We start from the raw sequence: 14,072 nt of genomic DNA on the forward strand, positions 1-14,072 counted from the left end.
CTTGGGGGGGGGGGGAAGCATCAGAAGCGCCGGGCGGCAGGTCCCACGTTCGGGCTCGGTCTTAGAGCAGAGAGACCCCTTCCCCGAGCCTCGTGCCTGCGCCCCGCGGTACCGGCGCTGCCCTGGGCAGGAGGCGGCAGCTCCCCCGCGGCCCGGCCAGCTCCGCCCCGCCGGGCCCCGCCGCTTCCTCGTGCGGCCCCGGGTCCGCCGCCGGCCCAGGGTCCGCGGAGCAGCAGCAGCCGCAGGTAGGGCAGCCCGGGCCCGGGCCGGAGCGGGGCGCGGGGGCGGCGGGCGGCGCGCGGGGGCGGAAGGGCCGCAGCCCACGGCCACGGCGCCGCTGCCAGCGCCTGCGCTCGCCTCCGCCGCGGCGGCGGCCTGGAGCCTTCACGGGGGGGGGGGGGGGGGCCGGCAGCTTCCTCGGGCCCGGCCTGCGCCGGCCGATGAGGCAATCGCAGGAATTTTATGAGACAGAAAAAAGCAACCTGAAATCACGAACTTTCCCGGCTGGGAGCTATTTTGGGCACTCGCTGCCTCCTTTAAATAGGGCAACTCCGGCAGCCGGGTGAGCCCTGCCCCGCCAGCGGCCTCGGTGAGTGCCAGGGCTGGGGGGGCGCAGGGGGACAGCCCCTAGCCTGCCCGGGGGCGGGGCGGGCGCGGAGGGCTCCCTCCAGGTGTGCTTTATTCCTCCTGCCCCTCGCAAGAAGCCTGCCGGGCCCCTGCAACCAGCTGCCTGCGGGAGACAAAGACACCTGCGTCTACATACATACGTGATTAGTTCAGCAATTATTTGAAAACAGTTGTAATTAATGGGAAATGAAGGCAAAAAACGTGCCCTTTGCTTAATGACAGTGTTTGAGTAACGTGTGGAACGCCAGCAGACCTGCAAACACTGAAGAGATGCAAAAATACTCGAGAGCTGTGAGGGAGGGCTCTGCAAGCACCTGGCGAGCATCCCCCCCCCGCTGCCCACATCGCTGTTCCTGAACCTTATCCTGTGTTCTCCTCGCAGGTTCCTCAGCACCGAGATACTCCAGGTCCGGGACAAGCCCCTGAGCAGCAATGAGCTGTCGCTCACGCAGTACGTGAAGCACGAGCAGGGCATCGCAGAGCAGCGCCAGGGAATGAACCTTTGCTCCGAGTACTGTAATACGCTTTTTCCATCCATGCAGCTTCAGTCCGTCATCTGGGCCACCAGCTGATGAGATGGCACAGAGCGCCGAGCTCCAGCCAAGCTTCAAGGACATTTTTAATATTCTATCCCAGATCCCACAAGATAAACTCCTTAGCCTCAAATATAAACTGAAGCACTTGATATTTGGGCCCAGCAGCAAATTACTGCAAGCCATGGTCCTGCTTACTCTGGGGCAAGAAACGGATGCAAGAATTTGTTTAGCTGCCTTGGGAGATAACCGGGCAGCCCAGTATGTCCAGCAGACCAAACTGGGTGCTGCAGGAGTGCAGGAAGATGGGGAGGATTTGCAGCCTCCCCAGCTGGATGCAGATGCCAGGGCACTTCTAGCACAGATCTACGCAGTGCTGGCAGAAGAAAAACTGTGCAGTCATGAAGCCATGGACAAAGCCTGCCAGGCTGCCACCAAAGCCTGCAGTGCCAGCAAGGAAACTCAGGAGGGGACACTGAACAGCACCCCACCTGAGGACCAGGAAAAACATGGCTCTGCTACTGGCACCGGCCCAGGCGACAAATTTCAGACGCTGAGATCTGATGCGGGTGTAGGGCTTCCTCAGGCGGCCAGCCCAAACTACGTGGTGAGAAGTTCTCCCGTGCAGATTGGAGGCAACTCAGACTTTTCAGGCCCACGGACCTTGTGCTCCTTGGGGAGTCCCTCCTTCCCCAGTCACTTTGAGATCAGTGCGTCACCAACAGTTGTTTTTCACACCCAGCCTTCTTCCCACAAGTGTGTCCTCCAGCCCAGTCGGCTGTGCCAAGGGAGCACCAGCGGTGCTGGGCAGCCTGACGGGGACCAAGTGAGCCATGGCCTGCAGGAAACAAGCTGGGCCAGCAGACCCAACTCTCCTCCCAGGCCGGACACAGGTACCCAAGTGCCTGGACCAGAGAAGGTTCTGCAGGTCAGTTCACATCATCCATCTCTCCCTATTCCCAAAACACAGCAGCCCACAGTGGGTACTGGAAGCCAACCTGTCAAAAATAGTGATGTTTCCAGCACAGTGGCAGCAGAACCTCAGGCACCAAGAGAAAACACAGACAAAAAGCAAGATGAAAAGAAATTACCCACAGGTCTTCCTGCCTCAGGAGCTACACTGGATACTGCTCCTGCCCACAAGTCCATGGAGGATTCCTCTGTTCCAGCAAGCATTCCTTCTAACTCTGCATCTGCTTCCATTTCAGCCTCTTCCCTTCCTCCTCCTCCCACCTATCCCTTCTCCTCAACCCTTCCCTATCTTTTGCAGGGAGCAACTTCCAAGTCATCATATCCCCCTCCCCTCCACTCATCCCCCTCTCCAGCCTGGCCACCTCCTCTCCAAAGTGTAGAACCAGCGCCCACATCAGAGCCAGATGGCGGAAAGTTCTTCACTTTTGTTGTCCTGCATGCTAGTGAAGATGAGATTGTTGCCCATCGGGTCAAGGACCGGCTGGAGAACATGGGGGTTCCCAACGGTGCCACACTTTGTGAGGACTTCTTCATTGCCGGACGCAGCCATATGACTTGCTTCCAGGATGCTATGGAAAACTCTGCTTTCATCATCCTTCTGCTGACCAAGAACTTCCCATGCAACCTGTGTATGTTTCAGACAAACACTGCTCTGATGGAGTCCATCCTGAAACCATCCAAGCACGACTCAGTCATCCCTTTTGTACCCAAGGAGAACCCTCTGGAGCGGAGCCAGATCCCCAGCATACTCGGCGGGCTGATGCCCTTGGATGAGAACTCTCCTGGGTTCTCCAGGACAGTGCAGAACACCTTTACCACCAGCAGGATCAATGAGAGGAAAGCCATGTGGGACCTGATGCAGAGAAGGAAACTACAGCTGTATCGGCAACAGTACCAAACACTGCAGAACTTAACTGCCCTGCACCTTGGCTCCCTTTCCCAGCTGCCTCCATCAGCAACTCGGCCGCAGCCACTGGAGCAACTACCCCAAGAGTGGTGCCCCCCTGCTTCGACTGTCCCTCCTGCCGCATACCCACCTCCCCCTGCTGGTCACCCCACTGCTCAGATGGGTCCCCTTCCTTTCCAACCACTTCATCTCCCATCGGGCCACTACAACATGATGCCAGGGGCCGGAGGCAACCCGCCCCTCATCATTCAACATGCTCGAATGGTTCAGATTGGGGACCACAACATGATGCAGGTAGAAACTGTCACACCAGGTCCACAGGACAGTGAGGAAGAAACCAGGTAGAATGCTGCATCAGAGACACAGCAGGTCAGCCACAGCCAGAGACATTCACACTTAGTTTCAAACCCTAGATTATAGTGATTCTGCTGGGACTGGGACTATTCTTATTTCACTGTGGGTAAAAGATGCCACTTTCCTGGAGCACAGGAGAATACTAACTTCTTTTTTTTGTTGGACAAGAGACTGCAATCTCCTGGGACCATTTTCCTTGGGCTTTTCAAGTAACTTGAGAAAACTCTTTTCCTGATTTTCTGAGGCTATTGGAAAATTTTATAAATAAATCTTAATTAATTTATGTTTTTCTGGTTCTTTTCAGTAGAATTAGCAAAGGGGCAGGGAGGGATATCTGGAGAACCATTCTGCACATCTGTACCTCTGGGGTGGAGGGGGCTGGGAAATGGCACACAAGCATTCTGTTTTGTAATCTGCTGGTGACCAAATCATTTGAAGGAAAATCTTCAGGGTCTGCTTTGGAGAGTCACTATGACACACACACACACACACACACCCCCGTCAAAGTGCTAAGCACCACGAGGTCCCACCATTTTCTTTCAGCAGTTCCCCTTTGCTTGGGGTTGCTGAGTATCCCACCAGCCTTTCACGCCAATGCCTACTTTGTCTGCATGGTGTGCTCCCCTTGCTGCAGGGCACCAGCAGCACCATTTCCTCAAGCTTCACATCAGACCCAGGAAGGTTCAGGAAACCAGTTTCACAGACTTCTGAAAGGCTGCAAGGCCTCTGGACTGAGGCATCAAGAGATCAATTTTCCCAGTTCCCCTCTGAAACTACAGAGAGAGAAGTTTTTTTCGTGACAGATGGAATTCCCACATGCCCCTGGAGGCATTGTCATGGTATTTTTGTTATTTAAAAAAAATCTGTTAAAAGAACTGAGATTACACACCAGATACAAGGCTAAACAGGCATCTTAACAGCAAAGCTGTTCTTGAGGGGAAAAAAATTACTTAATGAAGGTGGAATGAGATGGGGGAAATGCAGAGAAAGTTCAGGGTGGCAGAAGCTGTGTCCACTCCTCCATTCTTACCTGCTTGGGAAAGCTCAGAGGTGGGACCAGGGTCCCGTTAAGACTGGCTGTTGCACAGAGACACATTCCCTACTGAGATTACTCCACATATTTGTTACTGCCTTTGAGGGAAAAGTTTGACAGAAAAACAAAAAGCATTGAGCAGAGCATTACCAAAGGGACGGAGAAAGAACAGGAACATGGGAAGTATTCTGCAGCATCCGGGTGAGGGATATACCAGGCAGGTATCTACTGAGCTTTGAACCCATGGAGGGCATCTGAAGCAACGCCTCAAATCCCCACGCTCTGCTGGGGCTGACAGCTTCTGTAGCAGCCATTTGCCGGCTCTGTCAGTAGAGGTCAGCCCAAAGCCACCAGATGACCAGACATGGGCCTGCTTCCTCCGCAGACCAGAGCCCGGCCAACAGCCCCGAGCTCTGGAGCCAACCCACCCTGCGCCAGGGCCTCTGCAAGCTGCAGAGCACTGCTCGCCCTACTCTTCACCCTAGGAAGGAGGCCCAGAGCTGCCACGTCCTCCTTAAGGTGGACCTCGAAGGTCAGTGTTACTGATACAGGGAAAGGTGACCCCGTTTGGGCCATTTCTGCAGATATGTGTGTGCTTGCACCACTCTGAATAGCTGTCCCGGCAGGTTTCAAAGCGAGAGCAGCCAGCACTGCCTAGCAGCCAAAGCACAGGATTCCCCCAGAACATCCCGGACCTGGGACTACCCAAGCTGGGCACTCACAGGGCCTGATTATGGATTGCAGTCTTTGTCAAAGAACCATCCAAGCCTTACAAGCAACACCTGTGTAAGAACTGTGCCCCTCAGGAGGGGCCGAGGATGTCTGCAGGATGACGCTGGAGAGCCTGGGTACTGACCAGTGCAAGCTCTGGAGCTCCTGGGCACCACCAGATGTAGGAGACTATTTGTACCTACTCTTAAAATGCAAGAGTGGTGGCTGTCACGGTTTTGGATTTAAATACCGCAGAATCTCCCCTTAAGAGGGCACAGGATCTTTCTCATGGATCTGTCCATAGAAAGTTTCTCTGTTTCCCTCACACACCTCAAGGAAGCTTAGCTCCTCCTGCACCTCCTTGGCTGAGAACGAGCACAAGATGCCAGGCTTGGATAAATGAAAGCCCTCTCTGTCCTGAGCAGAACAAGCACCACACAAAAACATCGCTATTTAAAAGCTGCCATCGGTTGCTGGCTTCCAGCTTTGAAACAAGTTTGGCTTTTAACTCTGAAGGACCCAGTGACAATGGATTACATCACTGACTCTCTCTCAGAGTCTGCTGGAATCCTCCAGGTGCTTGGATTCCTTCTATTTCCTTATTTTCCCTCCTCTACACATCACTTTTGTTCAAATAGGTGTTGTGTTACCAAAATTCCTGTCACACTGCAGTTGTTGCTGTGCAGCCAACAGGACAGCCGCCCCCCTTGGAAGAAAACATATACCTCCCTCCTTCCCCAGCTCTTCTGCTTTCTATAAATAAATGTCATGCAAAACTAGCCAACTGGAAGCTGCTCTAGCTCGTAAACAGCCTTAACACAGTCACATTAGAGTTTGCTTGAACCAGGGAAAGGGAAAGACATCGCAGCAGACTGTAAAACATTGCAGGATGGGGTTTGTGGGGTGTTTTTTTTAAGCTTACTGTGCATGGAGGGCTGAGAGGCTCAAAGGTTACTACTGGGAGCAACTTCCACCTAAGAGCCACCGCCCTGTTCAAACCGCAGCAGCAGCAGGTTCACTCTTCCCACATTTTCAGGGCCCTCTTTGCTGCTGCTCACGCCAGCAAGGAAGCTTTGCCACCAGGGCCTTGTTTTCACCAGGAGAACATGCCTGCGACCCCCTTGTTCTTCCCCAGTTTTTCTGAGAATCTGGGAAATGCTGACCAGTATCCCTACCTTTATGCTCTAGGCCACTTCCTTGTAAACACTGACCCTACAGCATTAGAAGACCTCAAAGATGACCACTGAAGGACACCAGCAACTGTCTCCAGCAAAATGCCAATGAATTTCTCACCACTTTTACATTTCTAAGGAAACCCATATGGAAGGCTTTATTGTCAAGAGGGCCAAATACCAGAATGAGAGAGAGAAAAGCCCATATTAGGTTTTAAGAAAGGAATAAAAGGCAGACATATTGTTTGTGGCAGGGTACAGAAGGGCTCCTGGAGAGCAGTGTGCTACAGGAGCGTCTGTAGCCACCCCTGTGAAAAGAAACTTCTACTCTCAGTCCAAGATAATTATTCCAATGATAAAAATCATCACTGAAACTTTTCGCTGCTCCCCATTAACTCCTCTTTTTGCCCCACATACTGGAGCTGGCCCAGACAACACATACAATAGATACGGACTGTTCATTGTAATTACCCCTGAATTCATGCAGTGATATTTCCCACCCAGTAATTACTATCAACATTTAATTGCTGGGTCCTTACCATGTAATTAGAGATTATTTATCTGTTTAAAAAGAAAAAATGTAAAGTCCTTTTTTATCACATGAAGTATTTTCTTCCTTGAGGCTTTTGGACATGACTGGATCCCCCAGCTACCCAATCACAAGATCCCAGCTCCAGAGCTGCTTCCCCATCCCAGCTGCAGAACTCCCTTCTCATCTCTCTCCTCCCAGCACCAGGGGATGGAACTGCAGGCACAGCACACCCCAGTCAGGGACCATCAGTCGCTGCCTCGGTCCTGAGGCTATGCAGTCCCTTGTACCTGCGGCGGCACCTGCTCTCCTACATACCTGAAGATCATCTATTGCACAGCAGTAGTATTTTGAGGGGAAAACCATGTCCCACAGATGTGCAGACACTGCCTCATGTCTAGCACAAAGGCAGCAACACTGATCGAGAATTATTTCTTTTGAGGATGGAACAATCACCGAAGGGACAAACATTCAAATATGTTACCCAGCTGCGGCCATCCTCCCTGGGGAAGGCTGAGCATTTTTGGAAATCCAAATCCTTGTGGGGAACTAACTCCAATAGCTTTAAATCCTCTGTCTGCTTTTGACCTCCCACTAACAGATTTGGGGTTGAAAAACATGAACTGATGATAGCCACACTGCATCCCTCCTCCTGCTTGCTGTGCCCACAGCCCCAGCTGTATACAAGGCAGGTAACATCAGAGTAGCATCCTTTCACATTGTTTCATTAACATCAAAAGATAAGGCAAAAATATATGAAGAGGGGTGTCATTTCAGTGTCAGTGTCATTCTTTTTCAGGGGAAATGTTTGCAATTGCAGTAGAGATTAGCTTTTCCCAGGAGTAATGATGAAATTAAACAATCACATCCACTGATTGCAAAACCCCAGTACTCCTGTACCCACAAGTGTATCATCCCTATAAGACAAGCTGAAAACAAGAGGCTTACCAGCAAGAAGTCCAAGGCACTTGCATTCTAGCAGCCATTTTTTGTTTTATTATTTAAAGTTAAGAGCGCTCATCAGCTCACAAATTAACAAATTCCATTCCTGCAATTTAGTTCAGGTTTCAGCCAAAAGGAAAAAAAAACAAGTAGCTAAACTATCTCTGCAGTTTACATCTCAATAAAAGTTAAACCTCCTTGCTTTATAAATAAATGTTATAGTTAACACGGCAAAAATGTAATGGCAGATCTACAATATATTTAAGGGGCAGAGAGCACTGGATTATTGAGGCATATGGATATGCTGACTTATAAATACAAGTAGAGAAGCTTCAGTAGCATATAGTGCACGGTTGTTTGTCAGAGTTCTGCTCTCCCAGTCCTGACCTTTCCCAAAGCTCAGAGGCAGCTGCTTCACCCCCAACTGTGCTTTCTGCTCTGCCTGGGGCCAAGAAACAAGCCACAGGCTGCCAAAGCCCAGTCACTCCCCCTGCAAGAAGAGAAACTGCTGGAACAGCATCTTGTTTACCAACACTGACTGGTTACCACCAAGGAGGGTTCTGCTAATGGAGGCAAATACCTACCCTGAGACTATGGATTTAAAGAGGGGAAAAAACCAAGATTGTGTCCAGCTCCTAATTAAAGAGAAGAGCTTCCCCAGATAGTAGCCAAGTAAGATTTCAAATTCAATCTTTGAAGTAGCACCATCTTCAGTAAAGTTGCAAAAAGAACTAAAAGCTAAAACCAGATGGTAACAACCCACTCCATGTAGGTTTTCAGAATGGGGTAATTAACAGAGCCCCAACAGTTGATACTAATAAGCCTCAGAAGAACAAGGAGGCACCTTTAGCTTTCATTTCTTTCTTGCTTCTTCCTTCAGACCACCCTCATGCAAGCATGCCACCAACACTCACTTGCTTTAATAACCCTGCAGGCACCACCCACACTACAAGTACCTCCCATCCTCAAAAGATGGTTCCAAGTGCACTGGTTTGGCTCCAAAACCTGGCCATACCCACCCCATACAGCTCAATCCCTGCTGACCTCTGGAGCTAGAGGGCCTCCGTGCAGGGAAGGGCCTGAACGTGCACAGAGTGGACAAGCTAAGGGCCTGAACGTCACAGTAGTATTTAGTTTTTAAGGTAGCAGTTTTTCCTCCCCATTCATAAAAACCAACATCTATTGATGAAACTATATAACCAGAACTGACCTTACTACATCTTAACAGGGTTGAAGAAGTCTCGCAGCATAGATAGGGCCTGGCTCTAAAAGAGAAAAAATAACCCAGCTTTATGCACAAGCACTGAAATCCCAGGCCTTTAACACCACTTGCTACTTGGCCAACCAAGGGAGACAAAAACCCATCCTCAGCACACCCAACCCTACCGCCACGCAAGGCAACTACCTCAGCAGAGCACAAGCCACTCTGCTGTTAGATTCTTACTGTACCAAATCTGGCAAGGGGGTGGGGAAAGAATTAGTTGGAAGATATTTTATTCCTCACTTGCATTCCTAGCTGTTTGGTATTTGGGATGGGAAGGGCTAGAGCACATGTGTGATGTGTAGCTGCTCCAAAGCTTAACGCTGAGTTAATCCAGCACTAATGGGAGAGGCAGCAGGTCCCAGGGAATCTCCATTTTCCTTCCGTCTCAGGACAAGACTGTTGGCATGGGAAAAGGGCAGGGGCTGTGGCCTTCTCTGGATACAGCGCAGTGGAGATATCTGGTACCTGAAGACGACAACAATGAGGGACAGGCGTGAGCTCTCGAGCCTCCTCCTCCCCTACCCCTGTGCATGCCAGCTTGATGGTGACAGATGAGGACAAAGCTCGCAGCCTGTCTCAGCACAGCGACGGCCTTCAGCACCTAGGCAAGGATGGCCTGAGATCTCAGGCTGCACTACCTCTGTGGGGTGAAACAGGCGATGGGAAAAACTGGGGACTTCAGCTCTCCTGCCCTAGTGCAGCTCAATGAAGGCTTCCAGCTCCTCGGGGATGAAACCCTTGTAGGGAATCTTGTGCTTGTCCAGGGCGCGAGCAGCAAGGCACTGGAGGGTGATGTAATTGAAGGGCTGCATCATGCTCTTGGTGAGCAGCTTCTCATCCAGCAGCTCATAAGCAGTCTGCTTGAAGGCATTGGTGGCATCCATATGGGCTCCAGCCTCCATCAGGGCACTCATGATCAGCGGGCAGTTGTTGCGGGCAGCAATATGCAGCGGGGTGTTGTTGTCATAGTCACGGCTATCTGGGTCAGCCCCACACTCCAGAAGCAAGTTCACAACGTGGAGCGATGGGAACTTGCCCACAGGGTAACGTCCCACTGTCGTGGTATCTTTGTCCACAGCCATATGCAAAAGAGTGAAGCCATTCTTGGCCCGGGGGCTGCACTTAAGCAGGCGGTAGATAGTCTGGCGCTTCTGGTGTTCCTGCTCTGGGGTGCACTCCATCTTCTCCAGCAAGAAGACCAGGTGGAGGATAATGGCCAGTGTCTTGGTGAACTGCGCAGAGTCAACTACTGGGTCCTTGCCATGCACAAGAGCCCTCTCCACCTCCCGGACCCCTTTGCTCAGTACTCCCATGAGGTCAGAGAAGCCCAAGTGGGTAGCTAAAGTGCCTTTGGAGCGGTCCTGAAGCACATAAGAGAAAAGCTCTGCAAAGGAAAGGAAACTGCTTGCAGTCATCGGGCTGAGAGGCTCCAGGTTGCCTTGCTGCATGTCCAGAGCATATTTCCACAGGTTAATGCAGCGCTCAAAGTTGCCGGAGTCAGCATAGACTGCTCCTCGGTAACGGATGTAGTAGGAAGTATCTGGGTGGGAAGGCCCCAAGATGCGCTCTCGAATCAGCAGTGCCTGCATGCGCATCTCATCCGGATCAGTAATCAAGGCTTCCAGTTCCTCCAACGAGCTCACTTCCCGGGAATAGTCGTAGGCCAGCACCAGCTGCCGAGGCTCAGGTTTAGGCAGGTACTGCCCACCTTCACACCGAAGCTCCATCGCTCTTCGCCAGTACTTGTGGGCTCCCAAAAGGTCACGTTTCTTATCCACAAATGTAGCACCCAGCAGCTCCAGTGCTTCCACAGCAGCCTCTCGAGTGCAGAACACATTAGGGACCTGCTGCTCATCCTGACTGGAAGCTGAGGCACAACATCTCTCACAGCCTTCATCACAGCCCTGAGGAGCTTCCTTGCCAGTGCTGCAGCAGCTCTGATGGCTCCCACCTGAGGCACAGGTCCCATTTGGGGTCCCTGCAACCCCCTCCTCTTCCTGCTTCAGCCCTCCTTGGATGAGGTACTCCACAATGTTGGTGTGACCGGTGACGCTGGCAGCTAGCAGAGGAGTCATGCCATAGCCGTCTTTCTCCATGCGGGCTTTGGAGCGGAGCAGTAGCTGCAGGATCTCCAGACTGCCAGACTCAGCGCAGTCGTGTAGGGCCGTATTCCCCTTCACGCTCCGGCGGTTGACATCAGCCCCTTTCTCTAGCAAGTAACGTGCAATTTCACTGTGCCCTTTGTAGCAAGAAATCATCAAACACGTGTGTCCATGCCGGTTGGCTACTTCCAGGTCAGCCCCTCGCTCCCCAACTAAATAGCGCACAATCTCCAGGTGCCCATCAAAGCAAGCAGCCCGCAGCGGCGTGGAGTTGGTCAGCGTGGTCTGGTTCACCGACGCACCGTGATCCAGGAGGCTGCGCACCACCCCCAGGTGCCCGGCAGCAGATGCTGCCCAGAGCGGTGGGGCCCCCTCGATGGTCTCCCCGTCGAAGTTAACCGAGCCCCCCTCCTCCACACGAGCGCCGCAGTGATCCAGCAGGTACTCCACCACCTCCAGGTGCCCGTGCCGGGCGGCGATCAGTAGCGGGGTGCTCCCCCTCCCGGGGCCGTCGCCCCCGCCGGGCCCTGCCGTCAGCGCCTCCAGCTCCTCCCGGCTCCGGCTGCCCAGCAGCTTCTGCAGCAGCTTCAGCTTCCCATCGCGGGCCGCGTTGTACACAGCCGTGCGCAGGTCCATGGCGACGGGGGCCGCGGCGACCGCACCGGCCACCTCCAGGCCATGGACCGGCTGCTCCGCCACGCCCCCAGCTCGGCCCGGGGCAAGGGGTGAGGGAGGGCGGCCCCGCGGGGTGGTGGTGGGGGAAGAGCCCTGCGGGGCCAGAGGGGCCCGGCGAGACACCCCTCACCTCAGCACAGCAACCTTCAGTCTCTCCGCCTGGCCGCCATCTTAAGTTGTAACGCGAAACAAAATGGCGTCTGCACGCGCGCGGGGGCGGGGCGGGAGCGGGACGATAGGAAATGTAGTCCCGGCCCGCGCGGCCCCGCAGGCGCCGCTCCCCGGAGGCCTCGGTTTCCCGGCATGCAATGTGAGAGGGGCGGCAGGCGGGGCCCGCCGGGAGGGCGGTCGACCCGCGCGGGGCACCCTGGGATTTGTAGTCCCTCTGTGCCCGGGGTCTGCCCCCGCCCCGGACCCCGGCAGCTCCCAGCCTGCGTTTCCCAGCGCGCCCCGCGCCGCCGCAGGGGCTGCTGGGGGAGGGAGCGGGATGGCGCCCTGCGGCCGCGGCGCCGAGGGGGGCCGGGCCGGGCGGGGGCTCGTTGCTCGGGATTCGCACTGGTCCCTGTCCCGCTCGTACCCGGGGCGACCGCAGCGCTCGCAGGGGAGCAAGCTGGGCCCGGGCCCGGGCCTGGGGCCTGGCTGCCCCCCAGCCGCCGCCCCGGGCCCTGAGGGCCCCGGAGCGGGAGGTGACGGCGCCGGGTGCGCGGTGGGGCCCGGGGACGGGAGGGAGACCGGGTCCTTGTGGCGGAGAGCCCGGGAGAGGTGACCCGGGATTTCCCTTTCCGTGGAAACGAGGGGCGACCTGGCCTGGACAAGCTTTGCTATAACTGTACGGCATGCGTAAATGTCATTGGGGGGTTTATTTCTTTTAAATTCCTTGAAGTGATTGAACTATACAATACAATAGCTACACAGCATTAGTCTGACGTGGTTTTGATTGTGGCAAATCATCGGGGTTGGTAGAGCGTTTTGGCGTACAGCTTCTCTGCCCTGGACGAGGTAGTCTGGTAGATGGCAAAGCCTCATCCACAACAGCCCACACAGATTTATTCCCTTTGGTCCACAGGACAGTATGTACAGCTTTCGCCATTCCTGAACGATAATACAGGAGTGGAGCGAGGGAAAAATATTCCAGGCAATAAATAGCGTAGCTTAGATGAGCGAAGCTTTAGTTACCAGAACCTATTTTTAGGGCATACGTTGAATTTAAGTGGCTCTAATCTTTATATGGAGAATTGGCACAGGGTTTCTCCTGTTGTATTTTATTTATAGCTGTTTTTTCTCCTTTCCAGGGAAATAAGATTAGCCTTATTATTTCCGTTATTATTATTACTCTGTCTGCCATTATTATTATTCAGCCCATCTATCCACCCATTTAGGCCTTGTCTGGAATTACCTAGGATTATCCTGCTAATGCATGTTGCCTTCACACAGAATATAATTTTTGTTGCTAAGAAACTGCTTTTGCATAACAGACAGCGTGGGCCTAATTTTCACTTCAGCAGCTGTTGAAGTCAACGGGAGCAGCAGGTGCTCAGCGCTCCTGAGAGCCAGAGCCAAAGCGTCCGTGGCAGAATTCCCACACAAGGTCTGACTGTGCATGCGAGTGTGTCATCTACATGTGCGATGTGCTCGGGGACGCAGCAGCTTTGTGCTTGAAAAGAAAAGGAGCAAAGGTATCTTGAGCGTTTCCAGGGTGGCCATGCTGTGTGAGTGCAGTTTCTTGCACGCCAGGACGGGAGGAGCGGTACGTGGGAGTATTCCTGTGTCCCCTCTGTACACAGATGTGTGAATATGCATGTATGGTCACAAGCTAAAAATTGTGTTCTCCTAAGTAAATAGCTGCCAGCAATGAGCTTGGGCACGTGGCCCATTTTAACATTAGCGTGTGAGCCTTTATGTGCATGTCTGTGTGCACCAGCGCAGCATGTGGGACGGCTGGATGCGTGAGCGGGCTGGGTGCGTGTGGGGCTGTGTACCTGTGTGCATCTCTGTCCCCACTTGTGAAATCCACAGCACTTAGGCTGTTTATGCTGCAGGTCAAGGCACAGACACAGTGACATTTCCTCTCCCTGCTGGCTCTTTCATGTTGCTATGGTGATCAGATGCACTTGCACTTTTATCTGAAGTATCTATTAACTAAAGCTTCCTATTAATTTCCCCTCCACAGAATGCATATGGAATTCACCGGAACACCAGGTAGGCTTTTCAGGTCCCAGATTTACATCAGAGCCTACCCCCAGTTCTTGGG

General features: G+C 53.3%; 2 protein-coding genes and 1 long non-coding RNA gene across 4 annotated transcripts; 1 reads left to right on the forward strand and 2 right to left on the reverse strand.

Annotated features, from left to right (window-relative positions):
- The first annotated feature begins 101 nt into the window (after positions 1-101).
- On the forward strand, positions 102-3,676 carry TICAM1 (TIR domain containing adaptor molecule 1). 2 transcript variants are annotated; one of them, XM_056335829.1, is made up of 2 exons: positions 102-245; positions 1,010-3,676. In XM_056335829.1, the coding sequence occupies exon 2, from the start codon at positions 1,204-1,206 to the stop codon at positions 3,382-3,384; it is 2,181 nt and encodes a 726-aa protein (XP_056191804.1). In that variant the 5' UTR covers positions 102-245; positions 1,010-1,203; the 3' UTR covers positions 3,385-3,676. The 2 variants fall into 2 exon arrangements, with proteins under 2 accessions (XP_056191804.1, XP_056191805.1); XM_056335830.1 differs by lacking the exon at positions 102-245 and adding an exon at positions 298-589.
- A 4,120-nt stretch (positions 3,677-7,796) lies between these two features.
- FEM1A (fem-1 homolog A) lies at positions 7,797-11,958 on the reverse strand. Its single transcript, XM_056335831.1, has 2 exons — positions 9,683-11,958; positions 7,797-9,509 (listed from the first exon to the last, which is right to left on the reverse strand). The coding sequence occupies exon 1, from the start codon at positions 11,780-11,782 to the stop codon at positions 9,737-9,739; it is 2,046 nt and encodes a 681-aa protein (XP_056191806.1). The 5' UTR covers positions 11,783-11,958; the 3' UTR covers positions 7,797-9,509; positions 9,683-9,736.
- On the reverse strand, positions 7,797-12,009 carry LOC130147933 (uncharacterized). Its single transcript, XR_008821426.1, has 2 exons — positions 11,952-12,009; positions 7,797-9,045 (listed from the first exon to the last, which is right to left on the reverse strand). It is a non-coding gene; the product is annotated as an uncharacterized LOC130147933 (long non-coding RNA).
- Positions 12,010-14,072: the final 2,063 nt, after the last annotated feature.

Source organism: Falco biarmicus, chromosome 4 (assembly GCF_023638135.1).
Source record: "Falco biarmicus isolate bFalBia1 chromosome 4, bFalBia1.pri, whole genome shotgun sequence".
Lineage (NCBI taxonomy): Eukaryota > Metazoa > Chordata > Aves > Falconiformes > Falconidae > Falco > Falco biarmicus.